General features: G+C 39.3%; 1 protein-coding gene across 2 annotated transcripts in view; it reads right to left on the minus strand.

Annotated features, from left to right (window-relative positions):
* The window catches only part of LOC126365995 (adhesion G protein-coupled receptor A3), a 172,360-nt gene that overhangs the window by 48,447 nt on the left and 96,540 nt on the right, over positions 1–27,373 (minus strand). For both annotated transcript variants that reach the window (XM_050008817.1, XM_050008818.1), the window contains 4 exons: positions 21,986–22,200; positions 12,418–12,573; positions 12,171–12,320; positions 11,688–11,831 (listed from right to left, as the gene is read on the minus strand). In XM_050008817.1, coding sequence (XP_049864774.1) covers positions 11,688–11,831; positions 12,171–12,320; positions 12,418–12,573; positions 21,986–22,200 — 665 coding nt within the window. The remainder of the gene's footprint in view (positions 1–11,687; positions 11,832–12,170; positions 12,321–12,417; positions 12,574–21,985; positions 22,201–27,373) is intronic.

Below are 27,373 nucleotides of genomic sequence, written 5' to 3' on the forward strand. Positions count from 1 at the left end.
ATCACCTTTACTCAGAACTTCTATTCCAGGAGGCGCTTGAAGATTGTGAGATAGGTATAAAAGTAAATGGGGTATGGATTAACAACATAAGATATGCAGATGATACAGTCTTAATTGCAGATAACATGAATGATCTGCAAGATGATCTGACTACAGTGGGAGAACACAGCAGGAATATGAGCCTCAATATCAACACCAAAAAGACCAAATTTATGATAGTCACTCGCAATACAGATTAGCATCAAAATGCAGAATCAATGCGTATTAATCAACCCACAGACAGGGTGAATAGATTTAACTACTTGGGAACTTGGTTGTGGGAAAACTGGCCATCGGACATGGAAATCAGATGCAGAATAGAGAAGGCCCACAGTGCATTCATGAAATTTAACAAAGTGTTCACTAGCTTGACTTTGATCTTAACCTCAGAGTTAGATTTATGAAGAGCTGTGTGTGGTCAATGCATTTGTATGGAGTGGAAAGTTGGACATTGAAAGTGAACACTATGAACAAGTTGGAAGCATTTGAGATGTGGTTATATCAAAGAATACTTAAAATTCCATGGACAGCAAGGAAAACAAATGAAGAGATCTTGAGAATAGTAAAAAGGGACCGTGAACTGCTAACCACAATCAAACATAAGAAAAACGCTTACTTAGGCCATTTGATATGAAATTAACACTCCGATGCTGGCACTGGATCGCACAAATCCACTAGGTAGTGTTTCTGTGCCTACGCCTCAACACCTGCAGTGTTATTTACCCCCTCTCATCTATCCCCCTTACTTGGGCATTCACAACAGGCAATAGTGTATTTACTTCAGAAAGAGCAACACCTTAGCTACAGAGGAGTGACGGATCGCACAAATATCATGCCAGCATCCCTGTAAGTATTCTTGACTCATTGAATTTTCCTCAATGTAATGTCTCTTTCTGTTTTACATTCAAGCATTCTGTATGTGAAGTGGAAATTATTATTGTGCACTTATACATAAGAAACTGGTACTGGATCTCTTTGATCCAGCGCCACCAGCATTTACGTTCTAGTCTTCCTCGTTCCTTTACAAAGGTTTCAACTACTCTTTTGATTTTGATTTTGTTTTGCAACTATAGAATGTGAGCGTTATTTAAAGGTCTGTTGTCTATCTGGACATGAGCTCAAATGAAATTCAGGATACACACAATGCAGAAGTTACATGTTTTCAACAAACTTTGTTTGATGACTGCGATGACGAGGGGGAACGTGCTGCACATAGGGCTCCTATTCTCGATCTGGGAGATAAAAAGATCGATACTGATGCCTCAGAAAGCATAGAAGAAAGAGACGACTCAGAGACCGACAGAGTGACACAGACAGAAGTTCAGGTGAGGAATTGGTGATGTGTGTCGTTGTTACAGAAAGAGAGGAAAGAAAATAATCGACTCATTCGACTGAAAAAAGACACCTTAAACAAACTGCAAGAAAATCCAAAAACACAACATTCTCTCTTCCTGGTGTCACTGGGAAAGCAAGCAATATTGAAGAAATTTCAAAAACATGGGAATGCGTATTTGACCAGGAAATGTTGGAAATGATTGTAAAGTACATGAACCAATACACTGAAATTATCCAAAGCAATTACCGGTGAGGGCGAAATGCTCACCTAATGGACATAGTCAAGATAAAAGCCTTCATTGGACTTCTATACATAGCTGGAACGCACAAGGCGGAAAGGAAAAGTCTTCAAGATTTGTGGAATTCGAAGGGGTTCGGAATAGAGATATTTTGGTTGACCGTGAGTGAGTACATGTTTTGTTTTCTGTTACAAACTCTGCAATTTGATGTTATACAAACACGCAGTGAATGCAGGGTAGTGGACTGCCTGGCACCAATTCGAGATTTATTTCAAAAGTTCGTGAAGAACTGCCAATCTTGTTATGCTGTAGGCTAAAACATCACCAGTGTTGAGAAACTCGAGGCCTTCAGAGGACGTTGCTCTTTTCTCTGATATATACCGTCAAAGCGAGCAAAATATAGAATAAAAATATTCACTACAGTTGATTCCAAACTGTTTTATACCTGCAACATGGAGGTCTATGCTGGCAGACAGCCAGATGGGACTTTTCAGCTTAATAATAAAAGCAGTGACACGGTAGAACGTTTGGTGGCCCCTTTCACTAATTCAAGATGCAATGTCTGTGCCAACAACTGGTTCAGCAATCTAAATCTGCTCCGTGATTTGTCAGAGAAGCACCAGCTATCATACTTTAGAACCTTGGTTACAGAAAAAAAAGTACAATTGTTTCTTACGTCCCACAAAATAAAAATAACAAAAAAAATGTTTCATTGATCTCAAGTATGCATTATGATGCTGAAACTGATGAAAACACAGGAGATAAATGAAAACCTATTATGATAACTTATTATAAGACATACAAAATTTGAGTTGATATGGTTGACAAATTGTACTCTGCCTACAACATTCAGAGAGGTGCACGACGATGGCCCATGGTCGTATTTTATTCGATACTGAATGTTGCTGGTATAAATTCACAGATAATTTATATGGGAAATGACAACAAAAGTTTCCATTGACAGTAGTTTCTTTGTCAGCTCGGATGGGAGCTCTTGCAAGATCAGTTGGTAAAACGAAGCCTGCTTTCCAATCTACCTCGGACTCTTACTACATGCATTATTGACATTCTGCCACAAAATTGCTGACCTATAGGTCTTGTTGGTGAGAGAGCTGACAGTGCCAACACCAATCAAGGAAGAAGGGAGCATTGCAAACCCTGCCTTACAACTAGTACAAGATGACTGACGAAATACTCGTGTAAATTGTGCGGACATCTGTATCTTCAACACTGTGATTTTGTTTGCTGTGTATTGGTTGTTCCTCCAGAAGAAACTTGAAAACATCTCTTATTTGTTATATTTTTAGTTGTAAGTTACTTTTCTGAACTTTGTATGTCGTACATACCACATAAAACATTTCCTGAACATTACATTTTTGTAAGTGTACTTCCTTACTTCTATGTTATATGTTCATGAAATAATTCTCTAATAAAATTATTGAAAATAAATATAGTACTTTACACAGTCCTGGAGCTCATCCATGCGTGATATTTTTTTGAAGTATTGTTAATTTGAATGAATGGGTATCACAGATCTGGTGCCAACATCCATGTGAGTTTAGGGTCACCAGCATAGGAGTGTTAAGGGTATCACCTTCTAAAACTGATAATCAAGGGGAAGATTGAAGGCAAAAGAGAACTGGCAGGAGAAAAATGTCATGGCTCCACAACGTCAGACAGTGGACAGGAATAAGAAACGCCAGTGACTTGATCAGTGCTGGAAGAGATAGAGCAGACTGGGAAAATGTGATCGCAAACATCCATTAGAGAATATGCAGCAGCAGAAGAAGATCTTCAGAATTTGAAAGAGAGTATTATGGTCAACATTGTCAAAAGCTTTCTCTAAGTCTACAAATGCTGTAAACATATGTTTGCCTTTCCTTAACCTATGTTCTCAGAGAAGTTGGGGTGTTAGTACTATGTTGTGTTCCTACATTTCTATGGAATCCAAACTAATCCTGAGGTTAGCTTCTACCAGTTTTCCCATTCGTCTGTAAAGAATATGTGTTAATATTTTTCAACCATGACTTATTAAACTGATAGTTCTGTAATACTCACAGCTGTCAGCATGCACTTTCTTTTGAATTGGAATTATTACATACTTCTTTAAGTTTGAGGTTATTTCGCCTGTCTCATGCATTTTGCACACTAGATGGAAGAGTTTTATCATGGTTGGCTCTCCCAATGCTGTCAACAGTTGTGATGAATGTGTTCTACTCCACAGGCTTAGGTCTTTCCATGCTCTACCAAATTCTTCTCACAACATCATGTCTCCTGTGTCATCTTCATCCCTGTCCTCTTCCGCTTCTATAATATTGTGTTTGTCTCAAGTGTATAGACCCTTGCATATACTCCTTCTAACTTCTAGCTTCCTCTTCTTTGCTCAGTATGGTTTTCCATCTAAGCTCTCGATATTCATACACCTGCTTCTCTTTTCTCCAAAGACCTCTTGAATTTTCCTGTATGCAATTTCTATCTTTCCCCTAGTGAAATATGCTTCTCAGTACTTACATTTGTCCGCTAGGCGTTCCTGCTTAGCCCTTTTGCATTTCCTATCAATCTCATTTTTTAGTCTTTTGTGTTCCCTTTCACCTGATGCATCCACTGCATTTTTATGTTCTTCTTTCATCATTTAAATCCAATATCTACTGTGATATCCAAAGATTTCTACTGGGCCTTGTCTTTTTACATATTTTATCATCTGCCAACTTCACTATTTCATCTCTCAAGGCTACTTATTTATCATCTACTTTATTTCTTTTACCCGTTCTAGTCACTCGTAGCCTAATGCTCTCTTTGAAACTCTCAACAACTTCTTGTTCTTTCCACTTATCTAGGTCCCACCTCCTTATATACAGAATATTTTGGCTACTTTGTTACACTGCAAATCCAATACAACAAAAGCTGACAAAATCTCACACTTGATGAAAGGAGCCACAAAAGACACGTAAAAAGTTCTTTTGGTAAAGAATTGTCACAACAATTGAGCAATTCATCAAGCAGTGCCAGCATATCAAGGAAACAGAACAGAATTGGACAAAAGAATGAACAAATGTTTATGAACAAATGTGGTTCCCATGACACTTGTGGAAGACCACCACAATCTTGCCACTCTAATACATCGAATAATAAGAAAATACATAGAGCAGTTAATAGCAGCCAGAACTGTCAGACCAAGTAAGTAAGAGATAGTAGCCACAAATTTCGACCCCATATATCAGGAAGTAATACAGAATGTTGAAGAAGAGGTGTAGCAATCTTTAGTATTAACCTCTGCCACCAGTTGAAAACACCAAGAAGAATGCACTCAAACAACTAGGACTTAGGCCACAGCCATCACATGACAGCTCAGCACCCTGTCAATTCAGATGCAACCATCTCCTTCACCAAGCATAGCACCCTGCAGCAGAACAGACATTCGGAGAACAGAGTACAACACACTGATAGGTTTCCACTGTGGATGCTCTGGACACATTGTACACTACTACAGAGATAGAAGATAAGTGCTTGATAACTACTACAACACCATACATCAACCATCACAACACATGCCCGTGAACTACAGACTACTGCAAACGAGGTGACCATCTATGGAGGCGAGGCTACCATAGATGAAAATCCACCATGGATGACAGTCACCAAGAAGTCAGAAAATCTCTGATGCATCATTGATGGCCAACTTATCTGGGCACTAGTCAACTCAAGGGCTTCCTTTTTTGTAATTGTCACCAGCTAAAGAAGAATTTGTTCCATGACACAAAAGCGATTATGCTGAAAGTCACAATAGGGATACATGTACTGCTGACAGGAACATGTACTGCAAAAATAGTTATCAATGATAGAACATACCCCTTCAAATTTGTTGTTTTAACAGAATGCAGACATAATCTTCTTCTCAGATGGAACTTCTTGTAGGCATCAAAAGCAGTCATAGACTGTGGAAAATCATAGCTCCATATTGCTGAAGCTGATTTTAACAAGCACATATAGCAAAGACTGCTCTGGGTGGTTGTATGCCATTGAAAATGTTGCTAATCTCCCTTTACAACTAGGTGAGTTCCAGTCATAAATCTAGATGTTCAGTTGAACTGTTAGCTTTTGCCAGTTGCAAAATGCTACTCAGTTTCACTTAAGAAATCTACACACTAGCGACGATTTTTGATCATGAATATTGCAGCTGGTCAAGGAGAACTTTGGATCACTAACTGTCACAATCAGTCACATCTCATCCATAACAGTATGGGCAGAGTAACAGCCGAACCAGTCCACTAAAGGCAACTTAATGCCACTGATGAAAAACCATGCTCAACTACAACAGAAAATGCTGGGAGGAAGCTACTAACAAACTCCCAATAGGATTTGGCCTGATCAAGGAACAATATTAGACAGTTAACACTAGACAGTTTTAGCCATTCACGCCAATTTTTGGATGCTTCAATCTGGAGAGGGGACAAGACACACCAAATGTCCCATGGTAAAATACCGTATCAACACTGGGGATCATCCACCAATTAGCCAGCAGTAATATAGACTGTCATCGGCTGAATGACAGAAAAACAGGAAGAAGTGGATAAGATGTTGAGAAATGTCATCACGGAATCTTCAGAGAGTTCTTGGTCTCCTCCCACAGTCCTTGTGTAGAAGAACAATGACACATCATGTTTTTGTGTCAATTACTGATGATGGGACAAAATCATGAAAAACATTGTCTACCCACAGCTGCACTACTGATGGCACCCTATTCTGCTTGAAACAAGCAAAGTGCTTCTCAACTAAGGCCATACTGACAGGCTACTGGCAAACTGAGGTCGACGAGGCCAACTGGGAAAAGACTGCCCTCATAGCTCTTGATGCGTCTACGGGGTTCAGTGCAATTTGGAATATGGATCATTCCAACCAACTTCAAACATACAATAGACAACCTGCTTCAATATCTTACATGTATGATGAATCTTTGCCAGCTGACTGACACTGTCATTTTATGAACACATCTGATGAATATCTAAGCTGCCTGACAACTTTAAGTTTGCTCAGATTATAGTGCTCTGCCTGAATCTGAAGAAGTGCCTTTTTGTCACCCACGAAATAAAACTCTTGGGGCACCAAGTTAATGGTAATGGAGTCTGTTCAGATCCAGAAGAACAAGGAGCAGTCACAGATATTCTGATTTCTCATCATGTTCATACTGTGAGAGGTTTTCTTGGAATGTACTCATAATAACAGCGATTCAGGCCTTCCTGAATCTCTTATACAGACCCATTCCTTGTACTAAGATAGGTCCCTTGTGTGAACTACAGCAGGAAGACAGCAAATGTTCATGGGAAGGCGTGCAAGGAGCAGTCTCAGCATCACATGATAGGAAAGCCGAGACACCCGTCGATGCTAGTGGTTACGGGATAGGAGCAGTTCTAGTACAAAATCAGGAAAGTGCTGCAAATAACATAGTTTATGATTCCAGAAGAGTCTCGAAGTATGAGATGGTCTACTCTACAAATAAAAAAGAGTGCCTTGCAGCTGTTTGGACATCAATAAGTTTCAGCCATATTTATTTAGTGAATAATTCACTGTTGTGAATAGACCACCTTCCTTTCTGTTGGCCAACTGGCCTGAGGGATTCATTGGGTAGAGTGGCAAGATGGACACTGAAGGCCCAGGAGTATGACACCACAATGGTATACAAGCATTGGTGCAAACATAAGGAAGCTGACTGCCTTTCAAGCAATCCTTTGGCGGAACACAGCAGCCTGAAGAAATCTCAGTCACTAAAAGACATTGCTGCTGAACAGAGGAAAGAACCAGAATTTCTGAAAGCCAGAGAAGCCTTAAGAGGAAGAAACCAACCAAAGGAGAATTTCAATCAATAAATGGAACAGTGTGTAAGAAGAACTATGGCCCAATGGGACGGAAATGGTTGCTCATCATTCCCGCTCATCTGCAACCACCTTTGCTGAAGTATTTCCATGAAGGTCCAACCTCTGGCCACATGGGATTTGTGAAGTCTCTAGTTGCAGGTATCACTGGCCAGAACTCTACCAGTCCATAAAGCAATATTTGAGCCACTATAGGGAATGACGGCAACGGAAACACATGCCACAGTTAACTCCAGGGCAGCAGCACATTCTCCACCAAACTGAAACTGACCTCTTGGCTAGGTTCCTGAAGTTGATAAACACAAATTAATAGATAACAGTGTTACTATGTGAGCCACTGTAACGAATCCCAGCAACAGAAATGCTCACTGCAGTTACCTCCAGAGCTTCTGGTATAATATTCTGCCTGCAGCAGCATCATTCCATCAAACTGGAATCAACTATTGGGCTGATTGGTGAGATGGTTGGTTGTTTTGGGGAAGGAGACCAGACAGCGTGATCATCGGTCTCATCGGATTAGGGAAGGAAGTCGGCCATGCCCTTTCAGAGGAACCATCCTGGCATTTGCCTGGAATGATTTAGGGAAATCACAGAAAACCTAAATCAGGAGGGCCGGACGCGGGATTGAACCGTCGTCCTCCCAAATGCGAGTCCGGTGAGATAGTCACTGACCGTCCAGATGTAAGTCGTCACAGTGGTATGCAAAAACGGATGCAAACATAAGGAGGCTGACTGTTTTTTAATGAATCATTTGACAGAGCACAGCAGTGTGGATAAAATATCAGTGATGTCTGCAATAAATAACCTAAGATCTAGCATTGCCGAAAACCATAGAAGCTCATCTGCAGCCAGCTGTCCTGAAGTATTTCCATGATAAACCTACATCTAGTCACATAGTATTCATGAAGACTACACAGAACTAAATTTTGGTATCACTGGCCAGGTCCCTACCAACCCATTAAGCGCTATGTGAGCCACTATAAAGAGTGCCAGCAACGGAAACACATGCCACAGTTAACTCCAGGCCATCTAGTAACAATTCTGCCTGCAGCAGCACCATTCCACCAAACTGAAATTGACATCTTGGTTAGGTTCCCGAAGTTGATGAACAGAAATCAATGGATAATAGTCTGCACAGACTACCTCACCAACTAAGCTGTCACCAAAGTTGTTCTGACTGCCAATGTTTGACAAATTGCAAGGTTTCTTGTAGAAGACAACATTTTGAAGCATGGAGCATCCCATGTAATGATTTTTAATCATTGAAAAGTTTTCCAGTTGAAACCAGTATCAGAGTTAATTTCACACTGTGACATTACCCACAGGGAGATGACAACCTACCACACATAGACGAATGGCCTCACAGAATGCTTTAATAAAACGATGGCAAATAGAGAGACTGGGGTACAATACTGCCCATCATGACATTCGCCTACAGCAGAGCAAAGCATGACACTACATGCTTTACACGGTTCTTTCAGCTCTATGGTTGTAATGTCAAATCAACAATGGATACGCTGTTCTCGTTTCAACCACACTATATTACTCAGGATGACTATGTACAACACATCATACCCGGATCGAGGAAGCAAGGCAACTTGCTTGCATATAGATCCTGGCTGCCTAGGAGAAGGACTGAGGGTGTGAGGTGTGTTTGCTTGAGCGTATGAATGGTGTGTGTTTCTCTGTTGCCCTTTAGCTGATGACGGCTGTGGCTGAAACCTTTTTGTAAGTGTCTTTTCATTGTGTTTTGTGTAAGTGTCTTTTCATTGTGTGTGTCTCCAACATAGTGTGTCTTTTTTACAGGAAGTAGCAATCTATCTTTTCCTACACTGTTGATATTCCTATGCAGAGTTTCCATTATTTGGAGTGTTGTACTTCTTTGCCGGTGACCCTGCTTTTGATTTTGACCTTGATTGTGGTTACAACATGATAATATCATTGCTTTAATTGACTTAGCATATAGCACCTCTTGATGGATCAGGCAATGAGGCCCTCACAGACTAATTTCTCCCTTATCAAGCTAGTAAGCCCACTTTGCCCTCCCCACATTGACAGTACACCGATTGTTGTGATGCTGACCAGCTGTTTCCACTCCCTCCCAAAGTAATCTATTTCTCCACAGCATCAAACATGTCCTTGTCAGCAGTAGTGTCCTTAAGTGAAGTTTAACTGAGAATCCTCTCCAGCTCAGCTCTAACTCTGTGCACAAAAATTGCCAACTGTGCTATTTTTGGAAATTTGTGGTAAGGTCATATGGGACCAAACTGCTAAAGTCATCGGTCCCTAAGCTTATGCACTACGTAATCTAACTTAAACTAAGGACAACACACACACCCATGCCCGAGGGAGAATTCGAATCTCCTACGGGTGGAGCCGTGCGGACTGTGACAAGATGCCTCAGACTGGGTGGCTACCCCGCATGTCCACTGTGCTGTCTCTTACATGTCAGTGGGATAGTCATGTTTGATGGAAAATATTAAGAATTTGGATGCCCTTTAACTCTTGACACTGTACATCTATGGCCATATTAGTAATACAGCATACCACTGTATAATTCTTCGCACTTCAAAATTTCTCCTGGATAAAAAACCTCTGCTGTCTGTACTATACATTCTGTAATGTATTCTCTATCCCAATCTTCCTCTCTTTGCAATTCTGAAAGATATTTGGTGGCTCACTTGTAACAATGGCCTCTCAATGTCATTTTCCACTTGTAGAAACAAACTTTATATTTTTAATCGCTTATACCTGCAAATTGTACAAAAAGCAGTGATTATCTTCCATTTGTGTTGCTAGTTTTCTTCTGTTACTCCAACTATTTAGTTCTGTATATGTGCGGATGGATATGTGTGTGTGTGTGTGTGTGTGTGTGTGTGTGTGTGTGTGTGTGTGCGAGTGTACATCTGTCCTTTTTTTCCCCTAAGGGAAGTCTTTCCGCTCCCGGGATTGGAATGACTCCTTACCCTCTCCCTTAAAACCCACATCCTTTCGTCTTTCCCTCTCCTTCCTGAAGAAGCAACCATCGGTTGCGAAAGCTAGCAATTCTGTGTGTGTGTTTGTGTGTTTTGTTCATGTGCCTGTCTGCCGGCGCTTTCCCGCTTGGTAAGTCTTGGAATCTTTGTTTTTAATATATTTTTCCCATGTGGAAGTTTCTTTCTATTTTATTTACAACTATTTAGTTATGTATTTATAAATTTCTTTCTTTACACCTTCATAAAATGCAATTTATTAGATTTTATCACTTCTTTACTCATCTTTAACTCTACATCTACATCTACGTGATTACTCTGCTATTGACAATAAAGTGCCTGGCAGAGGGTCCAATGAACCAGTGTTTTCTCTAAGCACTGCCTTCATTTCACCCACCATTCTTTCTCTTACATCACAAGACAAATGCAACATATTGTCTTTGTGGCTGGTGGTGTAATAATGCTCCAACATGCAATTCTTCTAGCTCATTATAGTGTGATAGCATATTAAGCACTTTGCACAGTCTACAAAAAATATGAGAAGTAAAGAAATCCCATTCTGCATTGAATGACATAGTTTCTCTGGGTTTTATTTTTATGGAAAATTGCACAGACACCACAGTATTTCTGGTGCAGAATGTAAATCTAATTTAACACAACTGTTGTTGTTAGCTAACTACTTGGTGTGTGACAAAGTGACTGTCTTGATCTAGTGGCATCTAGCTGCAGGCTTCCTTTTCTTCTTTACCCTTCTGACACAACTGTCACTCACCCCACTGCCCCACTTGACAGAGAGCTTGCAGAGTGCTCTTTGGCCAGGTCTGATCTAGTCTTGTGTCATTAGATTTTCTCTTATGAGAAACTATGAAAAAGCAACATTATGCAATAGCCAATATTATGACAGATTCAGTGGATAAACATTACTGCTTATAAGTTAGCCAAGTTCTCCTTTTCTCCTGGGTAGGGCAAAAATAAAGCACGGACATAACCAGTGTACATCAATGAAGACCAATAGACTTGTAAAGGTCTGAAGTTGTGTCAATTTCAAACAATCACATCACATACAGGTAAAATATATATCATACGTCCCTTAAATAGTAGTCATCAATCAATTACTGTCCTTCAAAGCATTGGAATTTCTTTGCATTATCAGTGTCAATAACAACAAATTTGAATGTTAACACATTCAACAGATCACTCTAATAAGACATTATTTCCAGACATAAGCTTACCTTGGATTCCAAAAAGCTTGTGCTGTTGCTCGTTGAACAAATAAAAAGCCGATTAGGAACTTTTCCGCTGTGGTCGTACCAACGACAAGTCATACCAGGGAAATCTTCTTTCTTGAAAGGAAACTTTTCTACAGCAAGATTTGACTGCAATGTGAAACCAATGGTATTATCATTATCTTATGTTTTCCTGGAGACCCATATTTGCATCAGGTGTGTAATAACTACTGAAAATGCATTTTTCTTAAAAGAAAAGAACACCATGAAGTGGAAGAATTATAAAACCTCCATCATTAATTTGATTTTTAATTTAATTCTCACTTTTAAAGGAACAAGTGTTTCAATTTCTCAAAAATTAGTCTTTTTCTCAAGTCTTGTGTAATGCGTAACAGTCCAAAATTAATTAGGATACTGGCTCTATTCAGAACTGCTCATATTCATTTTCCATTCATGGTACAACAAATAATACTGAACATAAAGTCTTACCTTATGGGAAGGCATTGGAACTGATTCTGCTAGAACCTCTACTGCAGAAACCAAATTTGTGCATGTTCCATTTTCCACCTGAGCTGCTGCCATTAGTGGTTTTGGTAGGTTCATCAAGGAGCTCACTATATCAAGCAACACTGCTCCTAACTGAAAGACAAACACATACGGTAAGGCAAGTGAGTGCGTGGTAAAAATATGAGCTAGAAAGATGAGGTTATACAAAAAGATTAATTAAATATCTTACTTCTTTCTCCTTGGGGACATAGCTAAGATAGTTGTTAATAGTTCTGGAAATGAAGACTATGTCCATTTTATCTTTCAGCTGTCTACCGTCCCCTGTAAAATTTCGGAGTCTTCTTGCACTTTCCAGTATACCAGTTTTTGGAAGACTCAGATTTGCCTATAACACAAAAATAAAGTTTAATTGAATGTAGTGTACCTTGAAAATCAGCATATATACAGGCACTACTACCTTTTCAAATAAAACAGTCACTGATTCTTAGATCATATTACAAATAAACCAGATCACTATTTTGTCAGCTTGAAGATCCTTCATTTCATTTCCTTGCTTCATTACTTGCATTCTTCCACATCCTTACACCAATAGTAAAATTTAATTGGAATGTAACCATATGAAAATCAGAAAACTATGTAATAACTATATATGGTTGTTCTCTATTACTGTTATCCTGCTGAAATTCTAATTCTATCTACACGCTCAAACAAGCTATTAATGTGAATATAAGCATTATCTGACCATTAATTTTTCTGACTGTCTTTCTACGGTCTATTACTTTTGAATTGTCAAAACTGAAAATTTAGTCTCCATACATGAATCTGCTGTTAGTCAAGAAAGTATGAACTGTTGTGAACTGTGAAAATGTTCATATTCGGTAATATAGTAATAGTGTTATATCAATGTTTTTCTACTACATGAACTAATACAACTTTGAGGCACTATTTGCATATATATTTATTTTTGGTTCACCACTGAAGAGTATTGCTGATTTGTGTTTTCTTTATGGTGCATATAATGATCAATAAGTCTGGTGTTTTTTTTTTAGGATGATTAAGTGATCACTGTACCTTAGGTTAATAGTTTTAAAGTAAACAAATTACATTAGATCCAAGACATGGCAGAAAATGAGAAATTTCATCTAATAAATTATTTTCTTCGCCACTTAAAAAAATGTACATCAGTCATAACGGAACTCTTTACAGACTTCATAACATATACCATATCATTATCATCTCAGCACCGATCTACTCACTTCAGAGGACAGCTGAACAGACTTACAATGGGTACGCTGTAAACAGTTCATCTAAATTTTACAGAGGCTCATAACGTGCAACAAATTAAAACAAATAAAAATCACCTGGTTATGACAAAGATGCACATTATTGGTAACATACTAAATGAAATTCACACACTTAATGAAATTCCTTAAGGTCTATGTGGATAACAAACTAAAATGTAGTCAACACAAAGAGCATTTGATGAACAGGGCGCTAGCTTATTTTGTGTGCATTGTCTGTTATAAGGGATTATCTTCTTGGGAAATTCAGCTAAAGTAAACAAAGTACAAGGTGCGTTCCATAAGTAATGTGACCAAATTAATAAAAAATCATTTGCTGAATATATTCATACAAATAATCAAAAATTTTCAAAATAGCACTCTCTTGTGCCGATACCTTTCTGGAGGCGGTGTTTCCATGCCTGGAAGGCAACAACAAAAGTCAGCGGGAGCCACGTCAGGACTGTAGGGAGGCCGGGGAATCAATGGGGTCTTAGTCCTGGCCAGGAAGTCACTGACAATGAAGGAGCTGTGGCTCGGCGCATTGTCATGGTGAACTTTCCATGTGTCCTTGATGTTGCTTTCGCAGCGCGAGACCCTCCTTTTCAATCTTTTGAGCAGTTCAAAGTAGAAAGCTGAGTTCACTGTAGTCCTGGTAGGTACGAATTCATGGTGGACAATGCTTCTGACATCACAGAAGACAATGAGCATGGTTTTGATCCTGGACTTGCTCATGCGTGCCTTCATGGGATGGGGCAACGATGGGGTGTGCCACTCTGAACTCTGCCTTTTTGTCTCAGGGTCATACTCAAAAATCCACGCCTCATCACCAGTGATAACTGAGTTTAAAAAATCAGGATCATTTTCACACATTTCCATGTTTCTTGGCACCGAAGCACTTGAATGTGCTTGTGTTCGTCGGTCAACACTTTTGGGACGAGTTTGGCACACACGTTTCTCATGTTCAAATCTTTGGTTACAATGCAGAAAACGGTTGTTTTTGACATGTTTAGAGTTTGTGCTATCAACTGAAGGCTCAGCCGTCTGTCAAACAATCACGCACATTTTCGTCTATTCATGCGGCTGACGGCCGTCCACTGCGAGGTTTGTTGGTGATCTCCTCTCGGCCCTCCATAAACGACTTGTGCCATCGGAAAACTTGTGATTTGGGCAAGCAATCATTCCCAAAGGCATGCTGAAGTAATGGAAATGTTTTGGTGGCGGACTTCCCAAGTTTAACGCAAAATTTGATGGTGTACCGTTACCCTACAGAATGATGCACTGTGCCATGTTACAGAAACTCGAAATGGGCTTGATGGAAACGCATGTCCTGACTCTCCAGCAGCTCGCAGCCAATGAGACAAAGAGTGTTTTGAAGCTAACACCCCCCTCCACTTAGCTCAACCAGTTACAACATGCTGTGGTGTACCGTTGCATCAGAAAAAAAACTGGTCACATTACTTATGGAACGCACTCTGTATTTATTTGGCAAATGCAGTCAGTCACAATATTGTAAGCTATGTTATTCAATATCTTTTCAAAAATTTTGAACATTTTATGACCACTTCCCAGTATATTCAGTTTGTGATGACATTAAAAACAGAACTTGAACTGTGATTTACACAGTTCCAAAAACAGGCAGAAAAGTAAGTTCCATACTTTCTTGTTCATCAAGCACAGTGCAGTTTTGCATTTAACTACATAGGTCTTCAAGAAGTTTCCATCAACAAGAAGTGAGAATCCCTAAAACTTAAAAAAATATTTCTGAAATTCAAGAACTGAAGTTCCCCATTAGAAACATCAGTAGCAACAATCCTCACTGTAACACATCTCATTCCAGCAGCACACAGACAATTGTTCTATGACAAATACTAATATGGTCATATTGATTTCAGATGTCAATAGGGCATAAATGGTGTTATTTAATACAACTGAGGAAGCGACTGCTTTTTTACCAAATTAACTACCTTCCTATTAATTTTAATTTGATTACGCATAAACTGTTCACAGTGGTTACAACATAGTTAACTATTAATGCAGTTTCTAACAGATGTTTCACTTTGTAAACTTAAGCTTTGAGTTGTATCACAACTTTCAAGATTCTCTTTCATAAAAGGCCTTATGGAACACAATGGCTCAATGAATTTCACCATGCTAATGTACTGTTATCACATATGATAATGTTTACAAAAACATCCACACAAGACATTAGAAGGAGGGAGAGTAATAAGCTGAGGACAAAATGTTAAGTGGTGCACTAACACTTGCTCCATAAAAATAAAAATAATGTTATAGATGTCATGCTTGAAGTATAAAGGCCTCTGTATATGATCAAACAAGTTTAACAAAATTGCTCTTATCTACCACGGATTTGCCACGCAAGCCCGTTCATGTTCAAACTATGTTTTTGTACGTTTTACCTCACTTTGAAGCAGACGCCATTCGCCTTTGTGTGTATTTTGAAAGTAGTGAGAATGGCAACAACAAATGCAGAAAAAGCACTCTCAGCATTGACTTTGGCACTGTGTTTAAAGAAAAGGGAGAAAACAAGACTCTGGGCATGGGATTGACTTAAAATGAGAGATTTATGGATGAAAATATTCTAATTACTCTCACAACCCCATGACTACATTAACTTGTTTCGAATGGACACTGGAACTTTTTAAAACTTACTAAGACTCTCCTAAAAGAGCAAACTTGCCTGCCAAGTTCCATCTTATCTAGCCATGGATTTGTCAAACAAACCTAAACACATACTAAGAAAGCTAGTCAATTTAACCACACTTTTCGTGTATGCTGTATTTTGACACTAGAGGGACTGGCTATAAATGCAGATCAAACATTTCTAACATTGCCTCCGGTGCTGCGTTTAAGGAAGAAGAAAACAAGACACTGTCTAGGGAATGGTTTAAAATGAGAAACATACAACTGGAAATGTTTCACTCAGAGCCTGATGATTACATCAACTTTCTGCAGACTGGCAGTGAAATGTTTAATAACCTGTTTCACTTTACTTCACCATTACACTGAAAAACACGACACAAGTATGTGAAAATTTATGCTTTTCTACTTGTTCCTCTAATGAGAGGTCATTAAAATACCACAATGTGGAAGCGTATAGCCCACATCTTCCGTGTAAGAACCAAACAACTTTGATTTCTTTTATTTCATTTCACTCCACTTGTATGCCATACATACTGATTTTGTTCATAACCTCTTCATGTGTAATATATGGCTGGGTAAAATGTGGTACCTCTACCATTTTGGTAATTGTCAGTGCTATTTTTTTTTTTATATATATTTGATCGTAGTTTTTATGGTAGTGGACAGTCACAATATAATGAGATAAATCGTAATAAAACAATTTTTTACTAAACAAATGCAGTGAAATATCGACACAAACTATGTCTGCCATCTTGTCAAACTTCTGTCAATCAAAATTTCTCGGAAACATGTCACACGTTATCTATGATTGACAATCACATCAAACTGCACCACACACAGTCATTTGTTTGGCAAGCATAGTTAAGTGTGACAAAATGTTTGATTGTTTAATGGGGCCTCAACAGAATGAGTTACAAATCCAGCACGGAGTTGAAGCAATTACTCGGAAAAATAATGAGAAATGAAACACATGGAAACATGTTCAGTGGTTTAAAAGAATCAAGGGAGGCATTAAAACTTGGTTCAAAAATAGTCTAAACTCATTTTGTATGTTATTTAAGGTTCCAGCATTTTACTCATTTCTCCCTCTTTTGAAATCGTACAAATCTTAAATGCACAGTTTCTCTATACACAATAAACTAAACTGACTCACAGAAATGATAAACACAGGGAAAAGAACACATGGTAAATATCTGCAATGGGTTTTTAAAGGCAGATACAAGTTCCTTACAGAAATTTATAGCACCACAAATGCAACTGTATTTGTTAATACATACATATGTTAACTTTTTTAATTAAATGCTTCATTTTTCAGATGACAGTGGTACTTCATAAACTATTGATAGATGCTAGTTTGGGAATAGAAGGTTGAGAATTAAACAAGATGATTTTTATTTACAATATAAATACTTTACGAGTAAAGAAGATCAGTTATCGAAAAGTAGAAGCTTTGTCCCTCCCCTATCACCACCCCTCCCCCCCCCCCCTCCAAACATGAATAAGAAGAAGAAGAAGAAGAAGAAGAAGAAGAAGAAGAAGAAGAAGAAAACTTACAAGCTTTTGGAATGAATCCTTTCTTGAGCTAGATTACAAATACACACACACACACACACACACACACACACACATGATGTGTGTGAGAAAAGTAATGACAGTGACACCACTGTGAGCGATCTTGCAATGCTATGTTGTTCTACGTGTGTGGATTAGTGTGCTCAATCCTTCCAGATGTCCAGTCTGAGTGTCAACTCTGAACAGTGATTTTTGACAAAGCTGCCAGTGAAATTGTGTCTTTGTTGTGTGTTACAAAAATAGAATAACAGAATTTAGAGCAACATTATAAAATCAAGTTTTGTGTTAAACTTGGGGAATCTGTGAGTGTGACATTTAAAATGTTGGAAAACGACCTGTGGGGAACATTCCTTATCAAGAGCACAAGTTTTTGGCTCGCACAAATGAGTTTTGGATGGCCAAAAACATGATGATTAAGATGAACATGAACCTCGGTCAGGGAGACGTTCAGTTTCAAAAACTAACAAAAATGTTGAATGTGTGCATGTGCCTTTGTGATCAGACTGAGGTTTAGCAAAATGGATGATGGGTGACCTGTTCAACATTTTCACTGAATACCAAATTCTGACCGAAGGTTTGCATTAGCAAAAGTTTTGTGCAAAAATAGCACCAAAAATCTCAAATCTCAGCAGGAGGACAATCGAAGAAACATGTGTACTGATCTTCTTGAGGGGATTGCCAGTCACCACAAATGGTTCATTCGTGTAAGCACAGGTGATGATTCCTGGATTTTTTAGTATGATTCTGAGACAAAGTGGCAAAGTGATGAGTGGCAGAATGAGAGACTCCTTGAGCAAAAAAAAAAAAAAAAAACTCGAATGAGCAAATCAAAGATCAAAACAGTGGTGATTTGCTTTTTTCACAGTAGGGGTATCACGCATAAAAAATTTGTTCCTCCATGACAAACTGTCCACCAAGTGTTTTACAAAGATGTAATTGCAAGTCTCAAGAAAAGGGTGAACTGAGAGAGAGTGGACATCACAGACAAGTGGATGCTGCATCATGACAATGCCCGATGCCACATGGCCACTTCCATCACTGAATTGTTTTATATCAAAAAGCATTCCTGTTATTCCACAGTCCCTATTTACCTGATCTGCTTCCTTGTGACTTTTTCTTTTTCTGAAATTGAAAAATGTATTATAGGATGTCACCTGGAAAACATTCAAAAGAATGTGACCGACACATGTTACAGGCCCTGCCAGCTGAAGTCTTTCAGCACTGGCACCAAGACTGGGAACAACGGTGTGTAGCTGTCGAAGGGAACTACTTTACAGAGGACAATATTGTTGTCTGAAATAAATAAAAGCTTTGGTAGATAAAAAAGCAATAAATGTTATGGTAGATAAAAAAAATCAATTTTATTGTTTTTCTCTCACCCCTCACATGCAAGCATGCACACACGAGCCTCTGCCCCTACATGGTGCCAGTTGGATGCACAGTGCTAGGATTACAATTTGGCACATGGGCTGGGGTGGGGTGGGGTGGGGGTTGTACAGGATGTGGTGGGTAGAGGGAGAGAGAGGTGAAAGGTAGGAACAAGGACTGGGGTTGGGCAGCTAGCAGCTTGAAGGGACACAGCTGGTTTGCTAGCTAGGAATGAGGGAGGGAGGGGTGGTAGATACATGAGCTAAGCACGTGAGCACACCTATCAGAGCCAGTGGGAAGCAATGCACTCTGAAGGTGAAGTGTAGACATGAAATCGGAGAAGGTGATAGGAGAATGGAAGAGAAACTGTTGGGTGGAGGGTGTGGGGACATTGGGTTAATGAAGACTGAGGTCAGGAGCGTCATGGGAACGATGTATTTGTTACAAAGATAACTTCCATCCGCATAGTTCAGTGAATATGGTGGTGGAGGGAAGGGTATAAACAGTCCGGGTTGTGAAGCAGCCATTGAAATCAAGCATCTTGTTCTCAGCTGCATGTTGTGCCAATGAACAGTCAACTTTGTCCTTTGAAACAGTTTGGTGGTGGCCATTCATTCTGATGGACAACTGGTTGGTTGTCATACTGACACAAAAAGCTGTGCAGTGATTGCAGTAGCTGCTTTCAAACGTGGTCCTGCTTCTGATGGGGTTGGATAAGCCTGTGGCACGCGCAGGATAAGACATGCTACGAAGGTGGACTGAACAGCTCTTGCAGTGGGGTCTTCCACAGGGATATGGGGCCTGTGGCAAGTAGTTGGGAGTGGGATTGGCATAGGATGGAGAAAGATGATGTGCAGGTTAAGGGAGGTGTGGTGGGGGGTTAGTCTCTTGGGTAGAATGTCTATCATTTCAGGCATAAAAATGGATAATCAAAGCCCTGGTGAAGGATACAGTTCAGTTGTTCCAGTCCAGTGTCATACTGGGTGATGGGGGGGGGGGGGGGGGGGGCACTACTTTGTGGCCTATTCTTGGGGGCAGTGAGAGAATTAGGGTTGTATGAGGATATGGCAGGGGAAATCTGCAGACCAGATTTGGAGGGTTGTGACTGTCTGTGAAGGCCATCCATGAGACTTCTAGCATAATGCGCAAGGGAGTTCTTATCACTGCTGATAAGCCATCCATGGATGGCTATATAGGGGCAAAATGTGTGTGTGTGTGTGTGTGTGTGTGTGTGTGTGTGTGTGTGTGTGTGTGTGTTTATTTGCACTCTAACTGGAGAAATGATTCATTCTGAAAACTAACAAGTTTTTACTTTTTGTGTGCACCTGTCGATGAATTGGCACTTCTGCTTTCTTTGGTGGGTGGTCTCTTTAATTGCTAAAGTGTTTACAATCTAACAGAACTTTCCTATTATAATTATACACTAATGGCCATTAAAATTGCTACACCACGAAGATGACGTGCTACAGATGCCAAATTTAACCAACAGGAAGAAGATGCTGTGATATGCAAATGATTAGCTTTTCAGAGCATTCACAAAAGGTTGGCACCGCTGGCAACACCTACAACGTGCTGACTTCCAACCAATTTCTCATACACAAACAGCAGTTGACCGGCGCTGCCTGGTGAAATGTTGATGTGATGCCTCGTGTAATGAGGAGAAATGCATACCATCACGTTTCCGACTTTGATGAAGGTCGGATTGTATGATTGTGGTTTATCGTATCACGACATTGCCGCTCGCGTTTGTTGAGATGCAATGACTGTTAGCAGAATATGGAGTTGGTGGGTTCAGGAGGGTAATACGGAACGCCATACTGGATCCCAACGCTTAGTATCACTAGCAGTTGAGATGACAGGCATGTTATCTGCATGACTGTAACGGATCGTGCAGCCATGTCTCGCACCCTGAGTCAACAGATGGGGACATTTGCAAGACAACAACCACCTGCACGAACAGTTCGATGACTTTTGCAGCAGCATGGACTATCAGCTCGGAGACCAAGGCTGCGATTACCCTTGACGCTGCATCACAGACAGGAATGCCTGTGATGGTGTACTCAACAACAAATCTGGGCACACAAATGGCAAAACATCATTTTTTCTGATGAATCCAGGTTCTGTTTACAGCATCATGATGGTCGCATCCATGTTTGGTGACATCGCGGTGAACACACATTGGAAGCATGTATTCATTACTGCCATACTGGCGTATCACCCAGCGTGATGGTATGGGGTACCATTAGTTACACGTCTCGGTCACCTCTTGTTCGCATTGACGGCACTTTGAACAGTGGACGTTACCTTTCAGATGTGTTACGACCCGTGGCTCTACCCTTCATTCAATCCCTGCGAAACCCTACATTTCAGCAGAATAATGCACGACCGCATGCTGCTTTACGGGCCTTCCTGGATACAGAAAATGTTTGACTGCTGCCCTGGCCGGCACATTCTCCAGACCTCTCACCAATTGAAAACGTCTGGTCAATGGTGGCCGAGCAACTGGCTCGTCACAATATGCCACTCGCTACTCTTGATAAACTGTGGTATCATGTTGAAGGTACATGGGCAAATGTACCTGTACACCCCATCCAAGCTCTGTTTGACTCAATGCCCAGGTGTATCAAGGCCGTTATTACGGCCAGAGGTGGTTGTTCTGGGTACGGATTTCTCAGGATCTACAATCTAAATTGTGTGAAAATGTAATCACATGTCAGTTCTAGTATAATATATTAGTCCAATGAATACCTGTTTATCATCTACATTTCTTCTTTGTGTAGCAATTTTAATGGCCAGTAGTGTATTTATAAGAAATTTATTCAATAACTCACTGCCAATATTAATTGTACTGTGATGGCAACATCATATATTTTATTCTAATGGATAAAACTATTTAATTCAGGTGCAGCCTACCTTTGAAAATTGCTCAAGCACATTAGTGATGTGGCTAGTATACGGACAAGCAGAAGTATCGAGGGCATCCCACTGCCCATCAATGGTGCAGTTGTGGTGCGCTTGCTGAGGTCCAGTTCCATGGCCCTTGATCTGCTCTCCCTGACAGTCTACTACTACTGTATGACCCACAACAGTTTTGGGCCATATGTACACCCCTTTGTTATTAGATGTTACTGAGAAAAGAGAAAACATAGTCCACTGATAGACATCAAAAGTAATTCAGAATGTAAAGTAAATTTGTTATTCATTAGCATAAGAATCACTATGCTAAACATTTTTGACAAATTACAACAAATATATGAACCAAGGCTTAAAATCAGCTCCATGATCTGTGATGGCCATTACAGTCCATATTCCAAAAGTCTTATCTGTGACATGATTTTTTTTCAGATAAACGAGCCTCAATTTCACAACTGCTGGAATTTTGCAATTGTTTAGGAAAGGTATGTCCACAATTTATATTCATTTGGATACTTATAATCTTCCAGCTCAATGGAGCCAAGCTGTAAGAAACTAAACCAAAACTGTGAATGAGAAAATTAAACACATTAATTTTATAAAATACTTACGGAATAGTTCATAACTTTTCACACATAAGGTAAGCTTGTAGCCAACTCTAAATCAATATGGAACTAGTAGCTCTAAATTAGATGGCAAAGTAAAGAGCACAACCATACAAGAATAGAATTGTAACACTGCCAGACTACCTCCAAAAGGGCTACATAGTTGCTGCAGACTACAGCTGTAAAATGTAATGAAATCTACACTGAAGACCACTGAAACTGAGTAAAGCTGTGCAAAGGATCGGTGTTCTAACAAGGTAATTGACTTGCTGAAAGTAGTCATATTTCATAAAATATGAAGAAAAAGAAGAATAAGAAGAAGAAGAAGAAGAAAGATTGGTCTGGAACTCTGAGGCAATTGAGAAAATAGTTTTTGTATGTACAGGATAGTTATAATTAAAATTTCAGTACATGAGAGAGCCTGCAAGAAAAATGAGTGATTGTAGGGCAATGAAACTTTGTGGAAACATTTGCAAGAACCAGTGAAAGAAAAATAACTAACCATTGAAAGAAGCACATTTTAATTTTCATATTAGTGGATAACATTTGTTAATTGTGTAGCATGTTTATGTTCCAGTTATGAGTATTGCTCAGTGTGATGACCACCCACAACCATGACAACCTAGAACTGCACTGGAGATATCGTTCCACAATTGTTCGCAGCACTTTTCAAACAGTGGACCGTGGAGTGATGAGCTGCTGTGACACAGCACATGCACTGCTTGAAGACTGCACGCTGCATCCAGCACTCTCAGTATGGCAACAGTAACTTCTTCAACAATTTTTGGTGTAATTGGCCATCAGCCTCTCCAGCAGCAGATATCAAATCACCAATTATTTCAAACTTTTGAATCACATTCTCCAATACCGATGTGAAAAGACGACTTTTCTGTGTTCCTTTACTGTGTTGATAATACTAGTGAACAGCAGCAGCAATATTATTGTTGTTTTGATAAAACAGCTTTACACACAAATCATGCAGTGTATGGTCTGAACATCATTCCTATGAAGTTGCATATGCACACAGTAAATAGTCTTCCATCTACATGGCTCAAGTAATGAAAGTTTAATCATAACCCCGTTGTACGTCCTTTTGTCATTCTTCGTAACAATATTTTTTTGAACTTTGAGAACAATACTTATTTCTACAATGACTGCATAACATATCCAACTCCACTGCTGGTCATGATTTTAGTACTCCCATTGCTTATGAACTATTTGTTACCCGAAAGCTTATTACACTAGACAAGAACACAAAACATGTATGGTGCACATCTGGAGGGTACAAGAGTCAAAATATGACAACACTAAAATTTAAAGAGCAGATGTTTTGTCTCTTCAAATTAATTGAGATAAAAGTTATTACGAAACAGCAATGCTTCTTAACCAGAGGTTTCTGACAATTTCACGGCATCTGTCTGCATTGAAACTGCAAATGATCCACCTATGAAACAAACACATCCACAAAACAATTGATCCTTTTATTTATTTCTTTTTAATGAAAAGTCAATTTATGTACTCTTAAAGAGTAACTGTCTATTACATTCTACACTTCATACATTGACATTTCTTTCTTAATTGCTGTAAGCTGAATGATACAGTAGGACATCACTTTTCACTTCAGGACATTTTTGTCATCTATGGCCCTTAGAAATCAAGTGTATCACACAAATGGAATAAACTTTTTAGAAGCCAACATATTTTATTTTGATGGTGACTTTGTATGTGTGCATGGGGATAGAGGGCAGAGATACCAAGTAATATACTAGTATGGAGAAAAATCTACACTAGAAAATGCTTCAATTATTGATAGTAGTATACATATGTGATAGCATCTAGCTTTTTTTCTACTTCTATCTAAACTAACTGGAAAAAAAACATTCTCAATTCCCATTTCATAAACAGCTTTTGCTTCTTCTCATGCTTAATCAGGCAGGTAGGTTAGAAAATTTAAAAAGGGAAATGGACAGGTTAAAGTTAGATGGTGGCAGGGGTAAAATACAGGGAGCGTAAGGCTATTTACAATTTGTACAGAAACCAGATGGCAGTTATAAGAGTCGAGGGGCATGAAAGGGAAGCAGTGGTTGGGAAGGGAGTGAGACAGGGTTGTAGCCTCTCCCAGATGTTATTCAATCTGTATGTTGAACAAGCAGTAAAGGAAACAAAAGAAAAATTCGGAGTAGGTATTAAAATTCATGGAGAAGAAATAAAAACTTTGAGGTTCGCCGATGACATTGTAATTCTGTCAGAGACAGCAAAGGACTTGGAAGGACAGTTGAACGGAATGGACAGTGTCTTGAAAGGAGGATATAAGATGTCCATCAACAAAAGCAAAACGAGGATAATGGAATGCAGTCAAATTAAATCGGGTGATGCTGAGGGAATTAGATTAGGAAATCAGACACTTAAAGTAGTAAAGGAGTTTTACTATTTAGGGAGTAAAATAACTCATGATGGTTGATGTAGAGAAGATATAAAATGTAGACTGGCAATGGCAAGGAAAGTGTTCCTCAAGAAGAGAAATTTGTTAACATCGAGTATAGATTTAAGTGTCAGGGAGTCGTTTCTGAAAGTATTTGTATGGAGTGTAGCCTTGTATGGAAGTGAAACATGGATGATAACTAGTTTGGACAAGAAGAGAATACAAGCTTTCGAAATGTGGTGCTACAGAAGAATGCTGAAGATTAGATGGGTAGATCATATAACTAATGAGGAGGTATTGAATAGAATTGGGGAGATGAGGAGTTTGTGACACAACTTGACAAAAAGAAGGGACCGGTTGGTAGGACATGTTTTGAGGCATCAAGGGATCACAAATTTAGCATTTCAGGGCAGCGTGGAGAGTAAAAATCGTAGAGGGAGACCAAGAGATGAATACACTAAGCAGATTCAGAGGGATGTAGGTTGCATTAAGTACTGGGAGATGAAGAAGCTTGCACAGGATAGAGTAGCATGGAGAGCTGCATCAAACCAGTCTCAGGACTGAAGACCACAACAACAACAACATGCAGTTATGTGGCTATTATCCATCACTCTGCATATTTATTTGCAAGTGCATTCAAGATTTTATCCCTCCCTAGCAAGGTTTTGAAAATTGATATTGCTAACATTTAGTTAACATTGAAGACACCTGCAGTGTTGGGTAGGAGGGTTTGTGCGCTTCGAGGATGTTGAGGGCTACGCTGGCAGTAGCACCAACTTGGACAGGCCTTGGCAGAGGAGCCAGGCAAAGTGTGATCCACTTCAGAAGGCAAGGAGGGCTCAAAAGGTGTAGGGAAGCCAAGCTTTCTGGGGAGAGTAAACCATAAAAATTTAAAGTTCTTCATCATGGGGCTGGGAGTGGGACTACTAACCCCACACTGGAATGAGTCGCATTATGCACCCACAACCAGAGCCTCCGATAATTGACATACGCAATATGGCTTCAGAAAAGGAAAAGGATAAAAGATTTGGCAATAATAACATGTAATATACAAACAATGTTGAAAACAAAACAAAAAATGAAAGAAACCGTTGAACAGTTCATGAAATTTAAGTACATATTGTGACACTATAAGAAGTGAGATGGCAAGGGCAAGGAAAGACACTCGTAGATATGTTCTAGTATTTTCTGCTGTATAGTGGAGCGAAAAGAAGAAAAGGTTAATCTGGAGTAGGATTTATAACAACAAAAAGGGTTAAGACAAGCCCTTTGGAATTTGAACTTAGGCTAAGGACTAAAGAAAAATTCAGGAATATAATGATAACACAGCATATGCACCAACACAGGAAGCATGGGAAGGAATAAAAGAACGGTTTTTTGAAGACCTTGAAAGTACATATAGTGAAATACACAACTACAATCTACTGCTAGTTTGACGAGACGTTAATGCAAAGGTTGGAGCTTTGCAATCTCTGTTTGCTCTTATTAATAATTTACCACACAAGAAGGAGTACCTGTTTTAGACATGGAATAATACATCTTAGAACATGGAGATTAAGTTTAAGTTGAGTAGTTAATCAAACAGACCATGTTTTATAAAAAGCATGATTTACCTTGTCAGCCTTAGATGTATGAGCTGCACTGATTCAGAGCACTATGTGGTAAAAGTCATAGCAAGAGAAAAATTAGCTAAGTTAGCTGGAATACAGAAAACTGTAATGAAAAAAAGCAAACTGGACTATAGAAAAACTGAATATATTGAAACTGTAAAGATGCATTAAACAAAAATTGAAGATGTTCTGACAGCATGTGAGGAAACAAGATAAAAAGAGAGATGAAAGGGGCAGTGAAACAGGCAGCAGAAGAAGCAACTGGGACAAGAGGACAGGAAAGAAATAAATGGTTTGGTGACAAATGCAGACTAGCAACAGAACATAAAAATGCAGGAAGACTGAGAAAGCTACAGAAAGGACCAAGAAGAAATGTGAAGGTGTTAAAGAATTGTGGCCTAATGCTCATAGGATATATAAGAAAAAGGAATGGCTGAAACACAAATTTCAAGGCACAGAAAAGCGAAGGGAACAGAATGAAACAAGAAAATGTTATCATGCAATAAGAAGGACGAAGAAAAATTTTTCAACCAAAACCAAATGCATGTAAAAATGAAATGGCTAGATAATCACAGATGAATACAATATATTGCGAAAACGGTCAGAATATTTTGAAGATATGCTCGATACCATCTCAGACTAGATATCAACATAAACTGAAAAACTGCTGTGCACCTGGTGAAGATGGGGTGGTGTCAGTAACATATGGCAAAATGAAAGTGAGCCAGAGGATTGGAAAACTGGAATAATG

Source organism: Schistocerca gregaria, chromosome 4, assembly GCF_023897955.1.
Source record: "Schistocerca gregaria isolate iqSchGreg1 chromosome 4, iqSchGreg1.2, whole genome shotgun sequence".
NCBI lineage: Eukaryota > Metazoa > Arthropoda > Insecta > Orthoptera > Acrididae > Schistocerca > Schistocerca gregaria.